The following is a 25511-nucleotide window of genomic DNA, read 5'->3' as shown; positions in this document are numbered from 1 at the left end:
GCCTAGGATCAAGGGTGATGCAGTAAGAAGCAAACTGCAGAATACAAATGGAGCCAACGAGGATAAACAACATACACGGGACATATTTCTCTTGGATTAAGTAAATGAGCGAACATTTGTGAGTGCCAAGTATTGAATAATCAAGGAGGTAAAAGGCGCAAGTGAGATGGAGCAACAAGTCTCCAGAGGCCGAAGAGGGTAATGACACCTGACATGGAATGAAATCGCACCAATTAGAACTCAGGGCGGGTGAATAACCCTTTCCGATTGGTCAATTTGCGGCCTATAAGAACCGGTATAGCTCGCAGTTTCATTTATAGCCCGCAAATTTGCACTTTGCTTTCTTCTTGTGCATTAACAGTGATTTGCCCCCCTCTAGTGGCCAAAAGTGAAAATTACATTTTCCTACAAATACTGTCTTTTTCCGTTTTAATAGTTTTAGTGAAAAGAAAAGCTTACTATAAATAAGCATGACTTATATTTTTGACATGCTATTTTTCATGTTTTTTAAAAACTATTCCTTTTCCACAAGGAATATTTAAGTCCCCAAAAAACAATATAATAATTTTACAAATCAAATTTTATAATTACCTTTTTTTTCTCTTTGGCCATGGGTTCTGATAACATTACAAAAAGCTATTTGTTTTTTTAAACTTAAATATTATATAGGGAATATTCAAGGCCCCTAAAAAACAATGTAATAATAAAAAATTATATTTTTAAATTAACTTCTTTCTCTGCCCGTGGGTTCTAATAGCTTTATTGACCTTGCCCTCAGGCCGCACTGTGCGTTATGGGTCCTCTTACCTCGTTGAAAGCCTGATCGCTCGGTATTCAGGCCCCATAACGCCCGGTACGTCCATCGGCAAGGTCTCTAAAGCAATAATATAAAGGTGAGATGGACAAAATCATCGTATCTGCACATGTGATCAAAAACCAGGCCTAGTCATGAAGCTCCAGGCGTAGATGGTGGCATACCCAGTGCTCCAGATAAGATTTTGAGGTGGGAGTATTTTCCAATGATTTTTCAAATTAGAGTAAATGCAATTTCAAGAGTAAAAATGAGTTTTCTCCTCTGCAAGAGTAAAACGTATCCAACACATACACCCAATGCATACGTAAAATCAGACCCATAGACCAAAAGTGTTGTAGATCAAAGTTGTCTGGCTTGTGCAGAGCCCTTCACTCCACATGCAAACGGCACATCCCGTCTGGGCACATAGTAACAGCACATCACTCCACTTGATAATGACATATATCCTCCCTGAACATGCTGGCTACGCATCTCCACTTGACACATACTCACTAGTACGCAACGTACTCTGTGCACATGGTAAAGGCACATATCCTTTCAGCATTTTCAGAGATGTGCTGTTAGCATTTGAAGAGCAAATTTGTGCCATTTGCATGTGTAAATTGCACCTTTACACCGTGCGAATGCTAACAGCACATCTCTATGCATATGCTAATGGCAGACATTGTTTTCACGTATTGATAGAACACTTTCTGTTTAGTCTGATATTTGCACACGTTGACAGGACATATCTCTACCCATAGTGACCTCAATTCTCTTCTCTGCGCATGCTATTGGCACATCTCTTCTCGTCTGCTAATGGTGCATCTTCTCTGCGAACATACTAGTGGGACAACTCTCTGTACATGCGTGCTAACTGCGCGCATGTGCACAGAGATGTGCATGCTAACATGCCTTCTATGCACATGCTAATGGGACTTCTCCTCTCTGCACATGCTAACTGCACATCCCATCCCTGCACGTACTAACTGCACATCCTGTGCAGCGACTGGATATGCCGTTAGCATGTGCAAACTCCACATCCTGCCTATGCACATGCTAACGGCACATCTTGGCGCTGCATGCTAATTGCCCTTCTGTTCCATGACATGTGCAAATGACACATCTTTACTAAGTACGTACTATGGGGACATTTATTCTGTTAACGTAGCATCACCTCTGCCCATGCTATAACAGCACATCTCCTCTCTGCCAGTCTTAACGTTGCATCCAAAGAAAAGGTGGAAAGCTACTGGGCAGGAGGGCGGCCTGCACTTCCCAAGTTCCAATTAAGTGACGCAGCCTTGATGGGTGTGGCGCAGAGGGAAGACCGCAGAGGAGTCTCTTCGTTCTTACAAGAAAAGCAATAATGAAGAATGACCGTTCACACAAGTTACTGTCAGTGCTGGAAATGGACAAAATGTACTAGGGCCAAATGTACCCGATTTTTTATTTTTTTCCCCCCCTCCCCTTTCCTTATTCAGCCTGACTTGAACATGTCCTCACCAGCCCCCACCTCAATGCCCAGCAGTGCTCCTCTGGCTTTCTGCTCGGTTTTGCTGTAATAAATCAAGTACCATTCAAAATGGGATAATGACCGTTACCACAGTGCTTAAAAGCTGAAGGAATTTGGCTAAAAGCGCTATATAAGAACACATACTCCCTTTCGACCTGTTATTGGCATAGCCTCCGTACACATGCAGCAGTACATCTCCTCTCTGCACATGCTAAGTGAGCATCTCCTTTCTGCATGCGTCAGTGGCACATGGCCTCCCTGCATGTGCTATTGGCAAATATATACAGTTCAGGCTAATGGACCCGTTCATCCCTACATGGGGTAATGGCCGATCCCTCATGGTATAGCCCAACAGTAAGCGCATGTCTTACTACAGCAAGCATAACCTTATAAATTATACATTACAGAGCAGGTTTGCAAAAGGCAGCAAGTAAAGGAATAATTGCAGATGTGTTTGCTCCCGCCCCTTTATTTCAGCACTTTGAGGGGAGAGGTGACCTCTCTCCCATGCAGGGGCACAACAAAACCTACATTTTGGGGGGCAGGAAGGGGAATTAAATCGTGATGGGAGGGACCACTTCAAAGAATAGGCAGGGCAAACCTGGAGGCTCAGCCCCCACTGTTCTACCCACCTCCTCCCATGGTCTGGTGAACAACTATTGAATAGGATATTTTAAAGTGCAATATGCAGAGAGGTCCACCTCCTCCCATGGTCTGGTGAACAACTATTGAATAGGATATTTTAAAGTGCAATATGCAGAGAGGTGATGGAAGACTCTCTTGAAAGTAACAGCTTTTAAGCTTTACTGCCTTTGATCAAGTAAATTTTTCTGAGCACACACAGTAAAACTTAAACACTGCCAGTTTGGGGGACAGACTTCCCTCACCTCCCTGCCTATCAAAATGCGCACATCCAGGGATGCACCTAGGCTAAAATGTAGGCTGGGGCTAACCCTTCAAATGTTGGGAGAGGTACTAACTTCAGAGACTTTGGAGGAATGGTGTAGAGGCATCGAACTTCATTACTCATTGTGATAAGAATATTGTAGTGTAGCTTCAATATTGCAATCAGTTAACTGCTCTCTCCTTTGAGTTTGAAACACCCACTTCTTGCACAACCTAAAGGTCCTAGAAAGTGTGAAAATGGCAGATGGTGTGCAATGAAAGACTCCATATCATAGCATAACAGGGCATTGCAGAGCGTGTGGCAGTACTCTGGACGGCCCAAGCACTTTCAGTGGCTGGCAGCAACAGGGGAGAAAATGTAATGTTGGTTCTACCACAGTCCGCTATACTAGAATCTATGGTACACTGACTGGCTGGTGACACTGTCTGCTTGTCAAATCCAGTGTTAGAAGAATGGGGGAGGGCCAGTACAGCAATAATGCAATTATATGCAGCAGTATTGGAGCCACTAGCAGAGGAGCACCAGTATATACCAATGTGTCCCTATACCTATTAAAGCTGTCCTTTTGTAAGGATGTAAACTTAGAAGCACTCCAATTTTTGCAATTGAAGTTGGGGTCAGATTACATTATTTGGCCAGCATCACACACTTAAGCGAAGCTGGAAGTTTAACCAGCTCTTTCAATTTGGGCATGGCCACCTTCTTCCGCGCTATACTTGGAACAAAACCTTTAGGTTTGGGTGTCAAGACCTAGAATATTACTGTCCTATAGAGTTTACTTGCATAGTAAAGCATCATAACATAAATCCTTATAGCAGCATTTTGTGCCAAAATAATATCACTGCCTTTTTATTTTCCAAATCCTGCATGGAAAACTAGAAGATGCAAAAGGCAAAACATCCTGGATTTACCCACTTTATTTTCAACGCTTTAAAAACACCCCAAAAAGTAAGTTGTGCCATAAACTCACTTAGGTTTGGAGATTAGTCACAAAATTCCAGCATTTTCTGTATGGTTATTGAAGAATATTCAACTAAGGACATCAAAGCAAACTTGAATTTTAGCATATCAAGCTATTAGAAGTTATGGGTATGAACACATTTTAAAGGGTGCATGCTTGTTTGTGTTGCCCATTTAGCAGTCACAGATTTGGTCTTTCAGTTGGAAATTCACCATGCGTAAGAAAAGCTATGCTGCTGACAAAAGAAACGCTACAGTGCCATCTAGTGGTGTAAAGTATGTTTATTTTAAATTAATAAATCAAAGCGTACACGGTACGCAGTAGAAAATGAAATAATCCCTATTTGCCATAATTACATGCGTAAAAAGGCACGATGAGCATGTTATCTGGAGGGCTGGGCAGACCTACACTCCCTTCTAGAGAAAAGAACATTCTGCAAGGTCAACTACGAAGGTGGAGCCTTGGCTGATGAGAGATGGTAGACTAATTGGGCAAGTGGGTAGTAGTCTGACATTGTTCTCTGAACCTGGGTTTCGTTTTACTTGCATGCTGTTAACAAGCTGTATGTTCAAGGTTGGGAGAAAATGCGAACCAATCGGAGGGCCTGTGTAATGATGGACCCTACATTGTTGCACGGGCCTAGCCACTGCTATTACGTTATTAATCTGTATTATACATAGAGGGAGGTCCAAGGGATACCTACCAGATAGGGGGCATCCAATGATGACACACTTATACAAACTAGAAGTAGATATGTTCCCCTAACCAATCCCTCCCTTCGATATGTTTTATTATTTGCCACATAGGATGACATCACAGCTGACGCACATTGAGGTATAAAATCTTTGTATAAACCAAATGTAACTGAGTGTGTGGACTAAGATTTGTTGTTCGCCAGTTTCCTTAATTTATTTGAGTTGATAATAAAGAAGTATTTTGCCATATTTTGTCCGGTTATTTGGGGCCGAGATCATTTATTATGGTAATCGCATTCCGTGCATAAGAACGCTCAAAGTTTCTACAACACATCAGCATTTAAGATTGGCTTACTGGAATGAAGGCATTGTGGTATAGGGGCTGGCAGTCTGTCAATTCTTTGGAAGGATTCTTTGTATGGTGCTGGACTGAATGCTTAAACTAGATCCGCTGATCAACTAACTCTGATTCCTTAAGGAGAGATTGTATATACTTGTTTTATTAGTTTTGTATCCGTCTAAATTCTAGTGATTTTTGTTTTAAAAAAAAAAGTTTTTGCTAATTAGCCTGAAAGTTTGTCTTGAGTCATGTTTCTGATTTGTTTGTGATGTTTTATGCTGTTATATTTCGTTTCTTAGAGATGCAGCATCCCGCCGGGCCCTCCGTGCCGCCATCCAGCAGCTTGTCAAGTCACAGCCTGAGGTTGCAGCCAAGAACCTGCTACTCTCTCTGCAGTCCTCTGGGCTTGGTGCCAAGAATGGAGCTCCCAGGTGAGGCTGGTCCTTTGAAACAACCTGTCATGCCAATCCGAAGGCTTTGGGGAATGGTCTGAGCACTCCTGGGAGAAATGTACTTGTGCCCATGGGAATTTACTGTGGGAGGCGTTTGGTACTTGTTGGGGAGAATTTTCATTTTGGTGCTTAATTCCTCCCACCTTAGAGACCCCAAGCTCTTTTGCTGGATTTAAGGACTTTTAAATTTTTACCCTCGAGTGAGAGCCCTTTTTCTCACTCACTGATTTGTGTTTCTCCTTTGTTTTTGGAGTCTGACAAACTCCATAGGCTTCTACTTTTTGAATGGTGACACACAACCCCCAGTGCAGTGTCGCAGAGGAATCCTTTAGATTTCTCAAGGTTTAAAAACCTTTTCTTGTATGAACTACTGTTCCCAAGAATAGCAAAGTGAAATTGACTTTACTTAATTTTTCTCTTTGTAGGTCCAGCACACACTTATGTGGAGTGGGTTACTTAGTAACCCATTTTCCTACCTACTCATGTAACATTTCTTACATTGCCCTCACTACTTTAAATCTCTGGCTCCAGTGTGTCTGGAAGGGCAGGAAGTCAGGGAGGTTCCCGATGCTCCCCTGTCCTTTGTCTTTAGGAATGCCTGAATGCACCCAGTCCTTATTGGCTGGCTGGCTGTCCATGCAGGACAGCCACCCTGCTGTTTGGATGACAGCTAGGCTGTGCATGAACGGGAGAAACCTGCTTAAAAGGCAATGGTTTTGGGACTGAAGACAGTCGACCACTGGGGAACAACAACCCAACGATGAAACTGTGAAACAAAGCTTGCTGCATCCTCCTGGACCCTTGAATTACCCAGTGAAGCCCTGCTGCTGTGCTGAAACTCCTTTTCCTAATCGACAAGAGAAGCGCGAATGGACAACTTCTTCCCTTGGGTTAGTGGAACAAACTAACCGAGACAAACTCCACTGGACCATCTTCCCCAACTGGCTGTACTTCTTGCTGCTGCAGGAATTCAGTGCCAGGGGTCGAGAAATCTATAGTCGAGTGCAAAGTCTGTGATCTGGCCAGAAGCTCCAGGAGTCTCCCTAGGAACCTCCAGAAGCAAGACGGCCAGAGCTTGAGTCCCCTTACCAGAGTGCAGGACTTCAGGAGTGAAGGAAGCCCAACCAGTTTCCAAGGTCCACGGTGGTGCTGTTTATTGAGCGCTGAGACCACAAAGTGCTGCTGATCTGAAAAAGCCTGCAGCTGCCGCCGACCTCTGAATTGCTGCCGCAGGAGTCTCCAGTCGTCCTCCCTCTTGTCCCCACGACTGAGGCCCAGTAGCCCAGGATCTGCATCGCTGCAACCAGACCGAAGCCAGCTGTAACCTCTTCTAAATTAACCAAAAGTACTGTTCTGACTTGGGGTACTTACCTCAGTGTCTTTAGCTTTGCTCCTCTCATTTGAGATTTGCAGAAGCTACTTTTCTAGAGTTGATAACTGCTCTACCCTTCATGTGTAACAGCTTGTAATTCTACAGTGATTTTTCTTTAACAAACTTTCTAACTTTGCGCAAGACTTTTACTATCTAAGAAGTACCTCAGCTCCATAGACTGTGCTCCAATTGACCTTGGCTGTCCTGGCTCCCTGCAGACTCTTCTTGTCCATTTGACTTTGATTCTTGTTGTCCCTCATAGGTTATAACTTGGTTTTGAACTATTTATTGCTGGGTAAGGTTTTTATCTAGACTTCATTGGGAGATCTAAAGTGCTCACATGCTCTGAGAACCTGGTTAACTTTTTTCCTTCACTTGACTTTTCCTTTCTACCAACCTCAGAATCTACAAAGTGTACTAGTATTATATAAATGCCATTACTGTCCTACTTTTTGAAGTCACTTCAGGGTGTAGGAAGTGTGTAAGAAGCATCTCTAAAGAGGATCTGCTAGCTTTGTATTGATTCTGGAAAAGTAACAAAGTGTATTTAATTGCTACATATATTGCCCTTTTTAAAGAATGCTTATTTAGAAAGTTATGTTAATTTACCCCTCTTGAGGTAAGCCTCGCTGCTCAGCCACGCTACCAATTTGTGTAGTACAGGCCTATACCAATAGGTGGGTTACCTAATACCAAGAGGGCAAGGGCTGTGTAGTCTCCCCCAGGGTTACTACATACATTCTTGCCTAACAGTACTTTGGCCGTTGGTGGTTTGGGTGTAGTCGACTCCTTGTTAATTATTTATTTTTTTTGGCTGCATTTGTTGGAAAAGTTTAGTGTGCTTTAGGTTTCATGTCTTGTACAAGTTGATGTGGGAAAACTATTTAGGCCTTGAGTTATACAGACCAGCCATCGGGTTTCCATGGGCATATTCAAATTTCCCAGAGAGAAGACTGATGTTCAATGACATGACATGCTGTACTGCTTTGTCAGAACAACAATTATTCCATCATTTCAGCCTGTCTTAATACTCCTAACTCGGAAGTAGCCCATTCATTTTTACTGCACACGTTCCCTGTAGTGCAAAGCAGACACAAGTGGTTCCTCTGATTGTGCATTGCCAAAGTTGCAAAATTGGAGTTGTAATGCTGCCTGGCTAATGCAATTTTAAATATAAAATTGCACCCAGGGATTTCATGTGCTTATGCAGTTTCAGTCCTCCCTTTTCCACCTTCACATATGTCTGCGGTTGCTTATACTACTTCTCGACCAGGAACCCACTCAGAGCCTGCAGTGCCCTGATCATTAAGTACCCATATTTTACTCTTCCCTAGATGGGTTGGGCCCAGAACCACCCTTGCACTAACCTATTTTAGTTGAACCGTCGGTTCCCTGGGCAGTAGGTTGCAGCAGATTAAAGGTTCAGTGCACTCCTCTTCCTGCTCGGGCACCCACCAGTTTTAGCAACATTACACATGTCCAGAGGGGAGGGCTGCATCCTGCAAATGAAGTGGAACAAGTAGAATACATTTTTTGGTTCCATGTAATTTTACCATTTGAAAAAACCTAGTTGGGAACAATTTCTTTCTTGTAGTACACGGCAATCTCAACAGATTATATAAACACACTAATGTCCTAGAATGTGAGGAGGAATCAAATAACGTTCTCCTGACAGTATTTCTCTTCCGTAGGATATGACGCAGTGCCATATTTTTCAACTGGACCAAGAAGAAACAAATGATTATGTAATGAGCTGCGTACTTTGAGTTGTAGGCTACTTCACATTCCATGCCTCAATCTCTGGCTCTCCTGTTGAAGGTCTTTCTTCAAAAAGCAGTTTTCAAGTGTTGAACCTTAATGGCAAAGGGAGAGAGATGTATGCACTGCTGGCATCAAAACTCTAGTTGAGGGACTGTCCAATAGTTTGAGTGCTTTTGGTTTCCAACCAGAATTTCCCAAAAATAATAATGTGACTATAGCTTTGAGCTTTGATTTATAGAGGTTTTCTTTGACCTGAAAGAAACCTTTTATAACTACCCGTTTTCTTTCCATAAATGGTGAAAGGTCTATTGTGGCCAACCTTTCTCACTTGATGCAGAAGTGGTGAAGATCATTTGTTGCGTTATGTGACCAGACCCTGATTGGGGGTAGGTTGTTTGTGGACATCTATGGTTTCTTGTTGCCCACTGGAGGACTGTATATCCAGACTACTTGTCTAATGTGATTGTTTATTTGGTTTGCCACAGAGGTCTGACTAATTAATTTCTCCCTTACAGCAAGAGCAGTGGATCAGCTGCTGCTCTCGGTTTCTCCTGGACTTGCCTTCTCATGCCGATTGTCTTCCCAACACCTGACAAGCGACAAGGCGAAATGTGGAAAAAGCTGGTAGGTTTCTGTAGTATTGGACTGTGTGGGTAGAGAAAGGGCTCCTGCATAGGAGAGTGGTTTTCTGCTTGTAAATGCGATGCAGTTCTGACTTCAGTTCACTAGAATCAACTTAACGATAGAGATGCCCCATGCCACTGTGGCTTCAAACATTTGCGTTCAATGGTGTTAAGCCTTTTATCTTTGAAAATTTCCACCCACCTCAATGGGGTCTTTTAGCATATCTGCTGGCTGATTTGGACCATAGCTGACTTTTTTGCCGAGTGAGGTTAAAAAGACTAGCCAATAAAAGCTAGGATCCAAATCAGTTTGCAGATATGCAACTTAATACCTTTTGAAAGCTGAATAAACTGAAGTTGCCACTGCATCATGTAGCTGTCTTAAATATTTTTTAAATGTATTTTTTTTATTTAACGTGATTTACATGGTTATACAATCGACAACCTTTAAACACAGGTAGAAACCCTTTTACAGATGAAGAGTGCGCTATTGAGCATACTGACAAGATAAAACAATCAGCAATTACTCTAACTTTTCCTGAATCAAAATTAGAAATGTCACCAAAGCCAAAGTTATTGGAATATTTTCGCCTGAAACTGAAAGCAGAATCTTCCACCATAAATCCTTATGTCTATGACCGTACTTGTCTGGTTTAAACCAAAGAATAGAAGCTTTGATTTGCTAAGGTCGCACAGTCCATCACCAAATGTTGATGATTGTCACATGAATCATCATCTTTACGAAGTCTACAGACCTGAGTACTCAAATCATTGGACCTTTGCTTAATGGTCTCCTTCGTTTTTAATAGATTCAAACGAAATCTAAAAAATTGGTCTCTGTAGAAAAAATGAGGAAAGCATTGCAGATATTTGGCAATGAGTTTGGTTTCTGGCTTTCCTCCATTGGTTTCCCGTAGGATCTATATTGCTATCGATCCTCCTCCGTTCTGAACCAGCTGTCTTTTTATCCTCCCCTCCTTGCTTTACTCATTTCATTTTGGTGGCAGTGAGGAGCCAATCCCCTCCTTGAAATCTAGGAAGCGGCATTACTCACTACCTTATGGGGAGTGATTGTTTTCCCCCTTTCTTTTTCTGACGACTTGATGCATTTTGAATGCATCCTTGTTACCAGGGAAACAGGACAAAACCCCCTTTAAGGAGGAAGGACCCCGGGCAAGGGGGAGGTGGAACGGGAGGTGGGGGGGGAAGAGCAGGGATGGCGGGAGAAAGGGCAGTGATTGTGAAGGAGAATAAAGGAAAGGTTACCTACGATCATGGCTCCTGTGTGTCCTGTTTTGGGTGTGCGTGTGAGGCCCAGTTAAGGGAACCATAACTGGCGACGAGGCCCCACGCCATGCAGCAGGAGGAATAGATGGGTGTGGAGCACCCAGCAGAACGGAAGGCCAGCAGAGCTCAGCAGGAGAAGTCTCATCTGGCAAGGATCCCAGCGGGAGGGAGGGTGCGCTGCACCCAGCAGACCGGAGGGCCAGCGGAGCCCAGCAGGAGGAGCTACACCCTGTTGGATTGGAGGGTGAACAGAGCCTGGCAGTAGACAGGCGTGCAACACCCAGTAGAGGACACGAGTCGCCAGCCAAGCAGACCGCGTGGCCCACGAAGGAAGGCCAGCAGCAGGATGGTGGGTCGAGTTGCCCAGCAGCGCAAGTGCGACGACTGGTACAGTGGGCCCAGCAGAGGACCGGCAGGTGAGGCTATCCAGCAGTGTGGCGGAGAGGTGAAGCCCAGCCTTGCAGCACCAAGCAGACCAGCTGAAGACTAGTACCAGCGGAGCAGACTGCGGCACCAGGATAGGCAGCAAGTGTACCCGGAGCACAAGGCCCAACGGTACAGAGTGTGCCCAAGGGTGAGAGCAGAGCAGCAACCTGCGCGGTGACCCACCAAACACCGGTTGCAGACCAGGGCTCACGCAGCAGAGGGCCGTGGAAACAGGAAGCCGGACTGGGACGCCGGAACGGGTAAGCAGCTTGGCCAAGCACCACCCGCCAGCGTATGAGCTGTGAGTCGGCTCCACCCCTCGCAAGAAGCACGTGCCGACCCACACAGCAGCACGAAAGCACACGGCACTGCGCTCTGCCCCCCCACCCCATCCCCAACAACAAAGCTAACAATAGACTCCCAGACACACCACTGCAAGCAGTCACTAGGCACGCACAACGCATTAGCCACCATAGAGGATCTACGGACCAGCGACCATGTAGGGCTGCAGGAAAAACTGCACACCGCTCCCAAGAGTGCCACATACCAAGATCACCACAGGTACCCATAAGCAGCAAGAGACGCTGCGCACCGCTCAACAGATCACCTCAAACCTGCATAAGTGCCCGCAGACCCCTGAATACGTTATTAGTGGCACCATCAGCGGCTCACCCACCTGAATTGCAGCCCAACAGCTACGGGGTGGGGGGGCAGCAAACCACCCCAAACAACGCAGAGTCCAGCCACGCTACCGCCAGCCCTGGACCACCACAGGAAAGTCCCACTACCACATAGTGAACTAAGGCACCGACGCCAGTCCACCCTGCCAAGATGGGAGACCAGGAACAGAAAGCTGCTGACGCAGGGGCGCACACCTTTGCAAACCTAGAGCACGCGTCCCATGCCACATTTCTAAGACGGCCCAACCCGTTCCCCCTTCACCCACACCTCGACCAAGGCCAAAGGTAGGAAGAATGGATTGACGAATTCGAGGACTTCATGCGGGCAGTAGGAGACCCTGACCCGCTCAACAAAGTGGACATATTTGTCAACCTGGCAGGCAAGGAAATGAAGGGGGATCATGAAAACTATCCCTACGCAAGAAAGAAGCACGTACCAACGCCTTCTTGCAGCAGTTAACGCACTGATAGTATCCCCCAACAAAGACTATGAACGTGATGGTATCTCCCAACAAAGACTATGAACGTCACGCATTTAATCAATGCACTCATCTCCCACATGAGTCCATAGGGGAATTTGTCATCCATCTCCAGACGAACATCAGGCACTGCGACTTCGCCAACTTCAATGACGATGAAGCTATACGGCTGAGGATCATAGAAGGGTGCACCTCATCAACACTCAAAGCACCTACTCAAAAAGCCCTTGCCTATACAGAAAATCATTGACCTAGCAAGTATATACGAACAAGTGGACACACAGGCAGCCGCCATTGAAAGGCCAAAAGTGCGTGACACTGTTTAAGCCCTTACAGTAGGACAGCCGTGGTGCACTAGGACCACAGGACCCTGGATAAGACCGCAAATAAGACGCCCACAACACCAAACCCAGAGCGACGTACAATGCTACAGGTGCAGACGTGATTTCCCACACAGACGACCGTGCCCAGCTATCGGACGGAGATGCATGCGCTGTGACCAAAAACACCACTTTCAGGCAATGTGCATGGAGAGACTGCCTGCACCCCCTGCATACAGTCCACAACTGCTACCATACCTGACCAGATGTCCGGTACGAAGAAGAGGGCCCAATGACCGGCAAAACTGCGGAAGGGACCATGAAACACTGCCCCAAGAGAAGTACCTATGCTGCCAGCGTCCTGAGTGCCACTGAGGACATGAACATCGACCCACCCAGGCGTCACTTCGACGCATACAACTGTCCACACAGCCGTCGCAAGCATGAGCGCCTGCTCTACCCAGAGTTAAGTCACCCAGGGAGGTACGGACCTGATCAAGAGTACGGCACATGCGCTCAGCCCATCCTGCGAGACGATTGTGAGCCATACGAGCATCCAGAGCCTTACGAGATGCCGAAACCGGGGGAGGGGGTATACCACTACCACCCCCCATGACTAGTACAAAGGAGAATACGGGAGACTGAGAAGTACCATGTCAGATGACACCATGTCACCCGAGGTCACGGTCCGGATTGGAAACCTGCACATGCCGCTCGTTGTGAACGCAGAGGCTTTAGTAAACGTCATGTTACCTAAACAGAGGCAGAATACCCCGTGGGCAAGTCCCAAGCCCACATGTTCCAGCGCGGAACAGCACAGCCGCTACAGACAAAAGGACAGTCCCACTGGGACCCAACACATGGAGACTGTGGAGTACTGACCACCATCCATATTGTCCTGAGTCCCGCCACAGGGCCCAGCCGTCTCGGCCATCTCAGCCATCGGACGGCACTAGTGCACGCCCTCATCGACATCCAGTACAGATCAGTTGAAGACACTCGGGTGAAGGGCTACATGCTTGAGCAAGATGCTGGAGAGACAAAGCCAAGGAAAGGGCAGACCGCAAGTGAAAGGCCATGGACCCACAACTCCCGATCAAGGAGACGGCCCTAGAGCGCCAGAGACCATCCAAAAGGAGGTATTCACGAGACGGCGCAGATCCCTTCCTAGCGACAGTGGACAAAGGACCGGTGACCACCACGACAAGATGACACGAAAAGGCCTCCCTCTTCTCCGAGTTATACGTGCAAGAACCGGAACCAAGGGAAGAGGCGGCGGCCGAGACGGTGAGAGCAAGGGGCGAAGAGGCAACAAACACTGCAACGAGAAAATGCAGGCAAGACCCGAAAGTCACCTGGCAGGCCTCATCGGACCGTAAGGCGGCCCCAATGGCTGATTGAACAAATGTAGCCCAGGAAATCTCATGTTAAGTGGGGGGGGGTGTTACCAGGGAAACAGGACACACCCCCTTTAAGGAGGAAGGACGAAGGACCCCTGGGAAGGGGGAGGCGAACAGGAGACAGGGGGAAGAGGAGGGACGGCGGGATAAAGGGCAGTAATTGTGAAGGAGAATCGAGGAAAGGTTACCTACGAGCATGGCTCCCGTGTGTCATGTATTCAGTGTTCGTGTGAGACCCAGCTAAGGGCACAACAATCCTGAACAGGATGCCAGCTGTGCTACACTTTCAAAAATGTTTTTAAAGGTGACCTGTCGTGCACCATTTACTTTTACAGGAAAGCATTTTTGTCATTTGCATGCCCAAATGGCTGTCTCGTGGTTTAAGACTAGTTCATTGGATGCATTCTTTGTTAGCCATCTTCTGCATAGGTAGGATAGAAAATGGCCATGCACTCCAAGATGATTTTCCTTGGGTGCTGTTTCCAAGGACTAGCTGCCCCCCCCCCCCACCTGACCCCCCCCCTGCACCCGACCCTCACTTGGTTCACAAGGTTTCCTTCAAATAGAACAGGCTATTTAGGGTATAAGGTGGCAGTGCAGCACAGGTGTAACTTCCTGAGAGAGCAGGGTGGGCAGAAGGTACAACCAACACTGTGTGTACATCTTTTGTTTTGGATTGATCAATCGATTAGAAAAATGTAATTGTTATATAGGTAAGGAAAAAAGCACTACACTGACGGGTAAGAAAACACTTTGTAAGAGCAATGTGTACAGTAAGTGTTAGGAAGGTGTTCTCTTGTGACACTTGTGTATGAGCGCGATAGAAATAAAATGTCAATCTCTTGAAGCAACCTTTCCTCCTTATTCTATAGACCGCCAAACTTTTTGCTCTTGTTTTTACACCTTGTCCTGGCATTTTATAATGAAGTGAAGACTTTAGCTTCCCTTCACTGGCCTTTCGCTCATATGTACTGGGAAACTGTTTCCCTTTTTCTTTTGACATGTTATCAGTTTGAGTCACTTTTTCATATTGCACATTGCATCTCCAAAATAAACCTTTTTTTCACCTTAGACTAAATTCAAAGGACTTTTTCTTTACTTTTAAATGTGCCTAAAGAGAAGCTGGTAGCGGCTGTTACATGTTTACCATTTCTACTGTATTTTTAGTTGGCCTTCCCACGTTTACCACATTTGGCTACTAACTGTAGCTAGTGTCTGAACATGGCCGTGCCACAAGGTTTTTGCTTGTTCTTTGACCATTGTGTTCTTTGGCTTTCTTCCTGCCTTCTGAGGTCAGGAATTTCCTTTTTATGGTCATGCAGTTTCCCGGGTAAGCAGTGGTTTTTGCGGGCTAGTGCAGGCCATGTGTGTTGCAAGCCAGGAAGTGGGTTGGGACTGGCTGGTCCAAATCCACAAACTGGGTGGGTGTGTGTCAGATGTATCTTCTATTGGTTGGCTGAGTTTCTGTGCTCACCTGGACTTTAGGATAGGAAGAGAAATCCTGCATCCAGATCGGAAGAGGAGCCAAGTGTCCTGTGTATATGTGAAGACCAACGGAAGACCAGTGCATCCGTACTGGCGACCAAGTCTTGCTGACGCACTGGAGCCCTGTCTGGCTGCTGATCTTAGAAGACCCTCCTTGGTACTTCGACCTCCGGACCGTTGAGAGGACCATATCCAGTTTTGGCTACCCTGGTAGAAGCATTGCCATTCCACCTTTTCCACTCAGAACTTCATGGGTCTTCAGCTTGGCCTGCAAGTAGCATTTTGTGAAATTTTGGTGTCCCAACTCAACGGGTCCTGAGATAAAAGGCTTTCTTTGATGGTGATATCTGTGACACCTGCCGTTGCGTGCATCGGTGACAACCATTGGAGTCGGCCTTCCCAACAAATGGTCTGCTGCATTCATCCACTGGAAAGTATTACGTTCTGCTCCTGGACCCAACCAGAACTTCTCTTGCATGCGCAGCTCCTGGGTATCTTTGACTGGAACCAACAGTGGGAAACTTACCAAGTCTGAGGAAAAATTGGAGTACAGCTGGCGAGTATTAGCAATACTTACTGGTGCCCTTAGCTCCACCCTTTAAAGGTTTGCGAAGAACAGACCAGAAAATCCAGGAGTCTATCAAAGTGCTGGGGAGGGTGTGGGGGGGGGGGGCGTCTCAGTGGTGGAGATTTGGTATAAAACTGAAAAATCTCCCTAATAGTGACCATCGTCGGTGTGGTGGGCGGAAGGCACGGACAGTAATTCTGAAACCCCAGGTGTTGGGAACGTTGTCCGCTCTCTACCGTCTGCAAACACAGATGGCCTCCGAGTACCCAGAGCCCAGGTACCAGAGTGTGTCCACACGAGAGTGATTCCACTGCAGGCACTGAGGTGCCACCGAGTAACCAAGTACCAGAGGGTGTTCAGAGCTCTGGGAGGACCCTGTACAACTAAGTTTGAGCCGAGAAAGGGAGAAGCAGAGTACCCAAAGGTGTGCCGAACCCCACAACTTTCTTCTACAAGGACAAAGGTAACGGTGAGAGGTGGGAGTCCACCTAAGCAAAGTAGCGGGAGGGGAAAAGACTCTAGAAATCTTAACTTAGAAAGTCAAACAGTAAATGAACTTTGGAAAATTGACAAAGCCATACAGAGTGACAAACAATGATGGTTGGGGAAATGGATGAAATGTGGAAAGAAATACCCTGGGAAGAAGGTGGAAATCTGCAGAAAAGGAGGTTTGACGAACCAGGACTATAAAGGGGACAGAGGCCTTAAGAGACAATATAGTGTCAAGAAACCCAGAGACAGGAACTAGTGATTTGAACAAGGCCGAACTAAATAGTCAAAAGGTTGAATCACCACGCTACAAGTAATATCGAACTGGCTACAAGTAATATCGAACTGAAAAACACTATTGTAAAGCAGTTAGAGTATAAAAACTATAAGCATTTGGGAAGAGCTGCACAAACCCATGAAGCAAATATCAAGAGATTAGTAAACCAAATAACTTTGGAAGATCTATATTCAAAAGACATGTGTCTGTCAACCAAGAGATGCGAGAAGACACCCATCCAAAGAGGAAGCCTCTTTGAAGAACGACCAAAAGATGATGCGCCTTCTTTTGGCCTATATTGGAGTTATTCTTATTATTGGTAGGGTCAGGTAAACTTGGGTTTGGGACTCGGACTATTACTTTTGACTTCCTAACAGTAGACTAGCACCTTTTTAGTTAAATTGTATAATAGTGTGATCCCTCTAGAAATAGGGAAAAGATGGGCATTTCCAATATACTTTCATTAAAAACCAAAGTAGCTGTCCGACTCCTTCTTCCGACCTGCCACAGTACCCACATACCCACACACAGACACCCCTGATGCCCAACGCCTAAATCTTAGTTCAGCCTGTGTTACTTCGAGAACTGTTGCATATTCACTAGGTTGGCCTCTTCACATCACACAACGACTAATTCCGAAAATCTCTCCTAATGCACTACAAAGAATTTGGTTTCAATTTTTCTACATGTCTTGTCCACTAAGGTTGGCTACACAGTACCCTACCCCATTAGTAGTTCTGAAAATAAATCCCACCTAGCAAATGGACAGAAAGTAACTCATCATTTCTTTTTTAGATTGAAGTTCAGTGCCTCTTGCTGATGGAAGTCCTTGGAGGATCACACCAGCACACTGTGAAAGGAGTGGTCAGGAAACTGAACCAAATTTGGAAAGAGGTGACACTCCTTTATCTATACTCTCTACTACATATTAAATAATGTGTGTACGGTTATGGAATTGACATTTACCAGGTGTCTTAGTTATTTATTTCTTTTATTTAGAACCCTGGATTGGTAGATCAGTACCTGGCCACCACCGTCAGTCTGGAGCCCAACCAGAGCTACACTGGGATGCTGGGACTCTTGGTGCAGTTCTGTACAAGCCAAAAAGAAATGGAAGTTATTAACAAACACAAGGTGCTGGCCAAAGCCAACCTATTTGACAGGACTATTTTTCTAGGGGAACGTTTGGTCAGATGTTTCCAGTCATGCCTGATTACTGGATCATTATGCACATTTTAATGGGTGCAAACACCTTGCAGTGGTGGTGTTCTGCAGGGAAGGATGTTTGTATTGTATTCTACAGTGATGTAACTGACTGTTTGTCTTGCAGAGTGCCCTGTTGGATTTCTACATAAAGATGATTCTAATGAGCAAGGTGAAACCCCAGAAGCATCTACTGGTAAGATAAACATTTTTAACGTGATAACTGTCATTGGTGCAGCACTGCCCTTGTTGACTGGTTTTAGTACACCTGCACAGCATCACATGAATGACCTGTGCCACAAGATCCAACAGTCAGCCAGCTAGTGTTTGTTCCTTTATCCTTTGGCAGTGGCACGTCTTGTGTGGTGGTGTGCACTTCAGATGCATTGCATGGTGCGTTGTATTAGTGATTGGGTTTTTCTCGAGTGATCATAACTCACTATTTCTTGGTTTAATATATCTTTGTGCTATTGGCTGAAATTAAATGGTATCACTGCATTGTGATTGCTTTGTGTGCCATTATTGTGATTGTGATTATTTCCTTTGCTTCATCTGATACTAGTTTAGCGACGGTTTTCTCTCTTTAGGTGCAGCTGAACTATGAATTACTAATTATTTATTTTTTAAAACACTGTCCTTTTGTTATTGTTGGGAAAGATTTCTCTTTAGGCAACTTTGCCTCAATATTCTATGGACACTCAAACATGTTGCATTTTTTTTTTTTTTTTTTTTTTTTTCAACCTGTCCTGACTTTTTATTGGGAAGAGAAGCCTTCAGCTTCTCTCCACTGGCCTTTTGCTCATTTTGACATGGGAAAACTGATTGATCCTTCAGTACCGTTTCCCTTTTGTCTTTACCTTTTATTGGTAACTTTTTAACAGTGCACACCATCTTGCAGTGCAGTGGGGATACTTTTGCATCACTGTAGTATTTTATGCTTGTGATTTTTGGTTACTTTTATGTGCCTAAATCCCAGCTGGTGACAGCAGATGCATTGTTACTAAATGTGGTTAGTGCCCTAAAATGGTTGTGCCACGAGATTCTTCGCTTGTCCTTTGGCAAATTGTTTGGCCTTCCTTCTGACTGCTCGGGTCAGGAAATCCCATATAAGGTCATGCACTTGCCTGGAAAAGCTGCTGCTTTTGCGTGCTGCTGATGCCTTTCTCTGTATATTGGACTGTATGCTCCCACTCCACATCTCTGGTGCCAGAGAGTCAGGGTGTGGGACTTGAATTGGACCACTGCTGGCTCTTTATTGTTTTTAAACATTATTTTTTAATTTGCACAAAGTTGCAACATCATACATCCACATAGCTGAGTGATGCATTGCACAGGAGTTACTTCACAACCCACTGATGATTAACCAATTCGCAACAAGTTACAGTGCTACATTCCCGTCAGTTCGCCCATCTTCTCCATTGATCAAATATTGGCGGAAACCTCCCCAAATGTCCCTTGGTGTAGACCAGCCTGGGGCAGCAGGCTGGAATAGACCTCTTCCTTGTCATTTGCCCAGGACATATCACTTAACCATTCTTGAACTGTAGGTGGGGTTTTACTTTTCCATTGCATTAAATGGCTTGTTTGGCTCGCAAAAGTCCTATATTTAAGTTTGCACTGTAGTGTGCATTTTAAATACATAACCCAATATGCATGACGCAGGATCCCAACTGACCGGTTGATCCACCATTTTCTTCCAGCACGCCACACACCTTATCCCAGTAGGAGGAGAGGGCCCCACACACCCAAAACGTATTCATCAAATCAGCATCATTCCCGCATCTTGGGCATCTCGTCTCTACCACGGAGTACATTTTCTTTAAACGACCCCGGGGCGAGATGTACACTGTTTAATATTTTTGAAGTAAATCAGTCTGTACCTGGAATTAAATGATCTGCTTCATAAGCCTGCACAATTGTAGCCAATGTGTATCTGTGAATGTGACACCCAGGTGTCTCTCCCACTCGCTCTTAATATCTGTTGTTTGTACCTTCTTAGTCGACAATGCCAGTTTATAGAACGCTGAAGCTGTTTTTATTTTCCCCTGTACCAGAGGATATTCTGTAGTTCAGGCTCTGATGTGAGGGTGGTTCCTGCGGGAATCCATCCCACACAGCTGCCACCGCTAAGCGGAGCCTAAAGTATTGCATTTTCTGTAACGCAGTATTATCCCAGGACAAGAACAGGCCTTCCTGGTACAAATCCCCAACGTGCATTATGCCTACTCTCGCCAGTGTAATGCTTACTCTGTGTCTCTTGCTGGGTCCAAAAAGGGCACATCCCAGATAGGCATATTCGGGCTGAACATTATAGTATTTTTGGGGTGTTGAACCAACCTTGTCCATGCTTGTTGTGTGACTAACACTTTGTCCAGCTGATTGCTATTTCCCCACCTTCCCATGGCCACCCTATTCAACAGTAAGGTCTTATCCTTTCCCTGTCTCTCCAAATCTACATAAGTGTGCAGCCCACCCTTAGTCCTTCGTCCAATGCATACTATGCGATGCTTGTGCTGTCAAGTAGTACAACTCGTAATCTGGAGCTGCTAGTCCTCCTCGCTCATATGGTAAAGTGAGGTGTTTCCAGCTGGCCTCTCCACACAAACTTGGAGCATGCACCGGTTATCCTTGCAAAAAAGGATCTACCTGGCCACAGTGGTATTGTACTGAAGAGGTAAAATAACTTGGGCAGTATACTAGCGCCAATCCCATTAATGAGGGGGAGCTGGTTCCAATGTTCATGTTTGGTACATATTGCATTGGCCAATGTTTCGACGCAATCTCGCTTCAAGATCCTCGCATTTGATGGTGCCTAGGTCTTTTGCCATGGTCGTAACTATGCTCGGTAATGCCTCCATCACGTCTTCTGCCGTGCCAATGCAGGTTTCTGTGATGCGTGCGTAGCTTTTTCAAGCTGCGTCCGGATAGTGTTGACGCTGATATTAATGCAGTCCAGTTTGTCATTGATGGAAGCGAATACTTGAAACATAATGACAAATCCCTGTAGGTCTGAGGGCGACGACAATGGAGATGTCAATGGAAGTTCTTGCCCACTCGTCTCCGCTTTCGTCGTCCATTATCGTAGGGGCCAGTTTAGTACTTTTGTCCATTGTACCGCTCTTTTTGGGGTGGTGCTCCTTTAGGCATTGTACTTCACCCTTGGGCGGCTTTATCGTGTTCAATACCACGTGTTATGTGATACATAGGACCAGAGAGCTTCCCTCGTCTAGCGATAGTTTCTCGACCCGGCTGCCCATTTTATGCTCAATAGGCATGCCTAGGGTTGCTGGCGTCCATGTGTAAATATCTGGGAGGTACTTCCACCAGGCCTTGAGCCAGCCCCCTCGTTAGTATGGCTTGACACCTAGTTGTGCGTCCGTTGTGTGGGTACAGTATCTCAGTATATATCCTCTCTCCCAGGCTATAAGGGACAGGGGAGCAGAGCGAGGCCTCCAGGCCCATGGGCCCTTCAAGTCAGCCCTTCGTTGGAACCGGTGGGTGAGACAGTCAGCTTGATTTGTGAGAGTGACCAGAGGCCGACATGGATGGCCAGTCCTTCTGTTTCTGTGACAATTCGACTCCCGAGTATATTGGTGCCACAGGATCACGCCTCCTGGCTCACCCCAAAGACGTAACTAAAAGTGCTGATGGCACGCCTAATGTGGGCCACCTCCTCTTGTTGGGCCTAGTGTGGGTGCGCTGCAAATTCCCCCTTTCATCTGCAGATGCTTCTGTCCATGCCTGGGCCTCAGAAGAAAATGTCTAATTGAGCACCCCCCCGCCCCATTCCCCCAAACAGGTATTTACAGGCTATGGTCTACCTCCTCCACATGGACCTGGTTTGGGGTTCCAGCACGCTCCTTCACTCATCGGCGTGCACTCACCGTCTGTGCCTGGGCCTCAGTTTAAATGGACGGTTGGTTCATGCAGTACGGGTGAGGAACACTGATGAGGACTCTTTGGGGTGTTAGCGGGTTGGACCCGCAAGGGCAGCCCTTCGGGGGGAATCCGTAGCATGCAAGCACTCCAGTGCTTACCTGCAGATGGGCGCCACAGGTCTCTGTTGTTGCTTTGCTCTTCCTGCCCTCCCCACCCCCCCACGGTGACTGAGGAGCTCATAGGCACTGCACCCTGCCGGGTACCAGTGGGCCCTGTCACTGTGTGGCGCCTCACGCCGGCAGGCCAATGTACTCAATCTGATGATATCAGGCTCCAGAGTGCGACTTCTGAAGAGTGCTGGGTAGTCTGTATTGCAGGGATCTGTTACAACCCGGGTAATACACTTCAGTCTCTATAAGCGGCTTGTCGAATTCCATAGTTGAGGAGTCCGTGCTGGTCACGGTCAGTGTCTGAATTCATATTCTTTTGCAGCGTTGAGCAGCTGGTTCTCGCGCAAGGCACAGTGAGATTGCCTCCAATCCGGAACGAACACCGAAGTTTTGGCAGTGATTATCCTTGGAGCCTCCTGGTGCTCCGGTTATGCCATGTACTGCACGGGCCGCTGCAATGACCAGGTCTTCTAGCCACACTTGTCTCCCGCTGCAGCGGCACCGCTTGTCCGGGACAGCAACCCAGCGGCAGCCTCCTTCTTCCACCAGCGCGAGGCGAGGGCGGGGAAGCAGTTAATGTCTGCTTCAATTGTCTGCAAGGCTGTGCGGACAAGGGCAGCCCTCCTCTCCTTGGTCGCTCGGTTTCTGCATTTCGGTCGCCAGCGCCTGCCAGCAGTCAGGTCCGCCCACGCAGGAGGCCCTCTGCAGCTGCAGCCCTCCTGTCGTGCGTCTCACCGGGGCTTGTGAGCTACAATGAATATCTTGTGTTCCGCCGGGCCAATCGCTCTGTAATTTGGTCAGGGTGTGCTAGCCCTCTTCATGCCTCTTGCTGAAAGATTTCGTGGCAAGCCCTGCACATTAATACCAAAATTATGCCGGTAGACTCAGCCATCAGCTAAGTGCGCAATATTCCCACCCCCCAACCCCCTTGCTGGCTTTTTGAATGGTGCGGATCATTACCATTGGTGGGTTTAGACTTGCTTCCTCCCAGGATTTAGGATAAGAGGACTCCTACAGCTATTTCTTCAGATCAGCGTTGGAGCAAAGTATCCTGTGTAGGAGAGCAGCCGACTGAAAATCTGTGGACTCCTCCCTCCACCCCCACCTGGAGGACTGGCATCCCTTCCTGTTTGGCCCCATGAAGCCCTGCTGGACTACTTGATCTGCAACGGTTCTGAGCAGTGCGTCAACCATTGGACTGGTGGGCGAACCAGTCTCTACTCAGTCTCGAGGATCCAGCCGTACTGAGCAATCGGAAGTGTCCCTGGACCACTTGGTGGACTGGCTAGCTCTCCAGTGGGCTACCTCGGTAGGCTCATCACTTTTCTTTGTCGCCGGATTTTTGGTGATCGCCAGCGTGCCCCACAAATTGCCTTTGTGACAGGTTTCAGGTTTCCGCTTCCCAGCATCAAGGGATCTTGCTTTGGAATGTTTTCAACCGCAACTGGAAAGACTCCTATTGTCGCCTGTGTGCGATAGCAGTTATTGGAACTCTATTTCCCCTGTCAGGTGAAGTTTCCTGAAGAGGTCTGCATTGTTGCCTTTTGCATTGCTTCTTCCCCGAGGGTTTTACTATTCCTCGAACCGACCGGAAGAATCCTTGCACCCACAGTTCCTGGGCACCTTCTACTGCATTCAACAGTGGGAAAACCTACCTCCAGCGAACCCCACCGCCCCTGGATTTCTCCTCTCCTCCACCCCCCCCTTCGACATACCTAGTCATCTGAGAAAATCTGCGACCGGAGAGGTAAGCAACTCGTTCACCTCAAACTCTTCATTAGAATAAACATTGGTTGTTCCATTCCATCCTCCGCGACAACCTTGGTATACCATGCCATCCTGCTCAATCGCCTCCGGACAACCTTGGTATTACTGATCAGGTTGATCTCCTTTTTCACTGACCCTCTCGGGTCCTTCCTCTCTTCTATCGCTCTACTTGTGGTGTTCCACAGGGGTCTAACTTCTCTCCCAGGCTCTCTTCACCACTACCTGGCACCTCTTGCCCACTGCATCGCTACTTTCTGCTCCAATTTTCAATGTTATGCGAGTAACACTCGGCTCTTTCAGGCTCCCCTCAGCCACTTTTGCTTCTTCTCTCATACCAGACTGTCGGGCCACAATTCAGGAATGGTGTGCCACCAATGATCTCTACCTTAATGCCAGTACGACTGAGATCCTACTCAATGGGGCACCTGCTCCCTCCTTTCCTCGCTCTGTCCACTCTGAGCCCTCTTCCTGCTCCTTCTGTGATAAGAACATTGGTGTCTTCGACTCCACCCTCTCCTTCTCTCCTCACATCTGAGGTCTCTAAGAAGTCAAACTACCAGCTGCACCTTCTCAGAGGTAATTTTAGTTTTCTCTTTCCCCCTGAAGCTCACAGTTTCCAGATCTCTGGTCCTCTGTAGGCTTGGCTGTTGCAGCAGCCTTTCTAAATCTTCCTGCCTCTACTCTTCGACCATTACAACTTATCCAGAACAGGACTGCAAGACTTATCCTTGGCCTCAAGCCCAGGGATTGTATCTCTCCAGCTCTGAAAGCTCTTCACTGGCTCCCTGTGGCTGCAAGGATCAAGTTCAAGACTCTCTGCATTGTCCACAAGGCTTTCAAAGACCTCTCTACCTTCAACTTTATCTTCCAAAACATCTTCCTTCTCGAGCTCTCCGCTCAGCCACCTCCAACTCTGAGGGTGAGACGCTTCTCCAAGCAGAGAGCTGGGGGCAGATCAATTGCATTGGCTGGGGCAGCTCTCTGGAACAGCCTCCGTGCCTCTCTCAAACTTGAGCAGAACCAACTCTTGTTCCGGAAGCAACTCAAGACCTTACTTTTTGCTTCTGCTTTCTCCCTTCCTCTCCCCTGCTGATGCACCTGACTGTTCCGTGCACTGGTCACCTGGCCACCCTCTGAACTCTGGCCCAGTCTTTTGCATGTCCAGTTGCCCTCGTACTGCCTCTGGCCTCGTTTGCACCTAAGGGTCTGTATCTGCAACCCTACAGTCCCTTCTCTCTGCACTTATGAGCCACCCGCTGACTTCACTTGTGAGTTAACTGCACTGCCCCATTCCCCTCCCCTTGGCACTTGCGCGATCTGAATGACACGAGGCCTAGTAAGATCGTTATTTTGTCCTCCCTCGTCTTGTCGCACCTAGAAATACTTGTGTACAGGCGCGTTAAGTGCCACATCATATGTCCTATTGCTTTTTGTTCATTTGATCTTAAAAGCTTATATCTAAAAGATAGGTATATCATTTTACTGATCTGTAGCTTGGTTGAAATGTATATCTGGGACATTTTCAGCACCACAAGAACTCTCCTCATCTGTCCCCTCTCCTAAGAATCTGTGACTTTTGGGCACAAGGCCCCGTACATCATAGGGTTTGGACTTCTAGAGTTAGGGCATCATTACTATGTTGGTTTTATAGCGTGCACTCT

At 46.7% G+C, this 25511-nt stretch overlaps 1 protein-coding gene across 1 annotated transcript in view; it reads left to right on the top strand.

The window, feature by feature from the left end:
- The window catches only part of GCN1 (GCN1 activator of EIF2AK4), a 1783851-nt gene that overhangs the window by 166107 nt on the left and 1592233 nt on the right, over window positions 1-25511 (top strand). The window contains exons 4-8 of the mRNA XM_069619734.1: window positions 5512-5643; window positions 9313-9421; window positions 17627-17725; window positions 17831-17965; window positions 18162-18230. Coding sequence (XP_069475835.1) covers window positions 5512-5643; window positions 9313-9421; window positions 17627-17725; window positions 17831-17965; window positions 18162-18230 — 544 coding nt within the window. The remainder of the gene's footprint in view (window positions 1-5511; window positions 5644-9312; window positions 9422-17626; window positions 17726-17830; window positions 17966-18161; window positions 18231-25511) is intronic.

The sequence above is a fragment of the Ambystoma mexicanum genome, chromosome 10 (assembly GCF_040938575.1).
Source record: "Ambystoma mexicanum isolate Mex_15411 chromosome 10, UKY_AmexF1_1, whole genome shotgun sequence".
In the NCBI taxonomy this organism is placed as follows: Eukaryota; Metazoa; Chordata; class Amphibia; order Caudata; family Ambystomatidae; genus Ambystoma; species Ambystoma mexicanum.
Note: the sequence above shows the minus strand (reverse complement) of the source record. Positions and strands in the feature narration are given on the sequence as shown.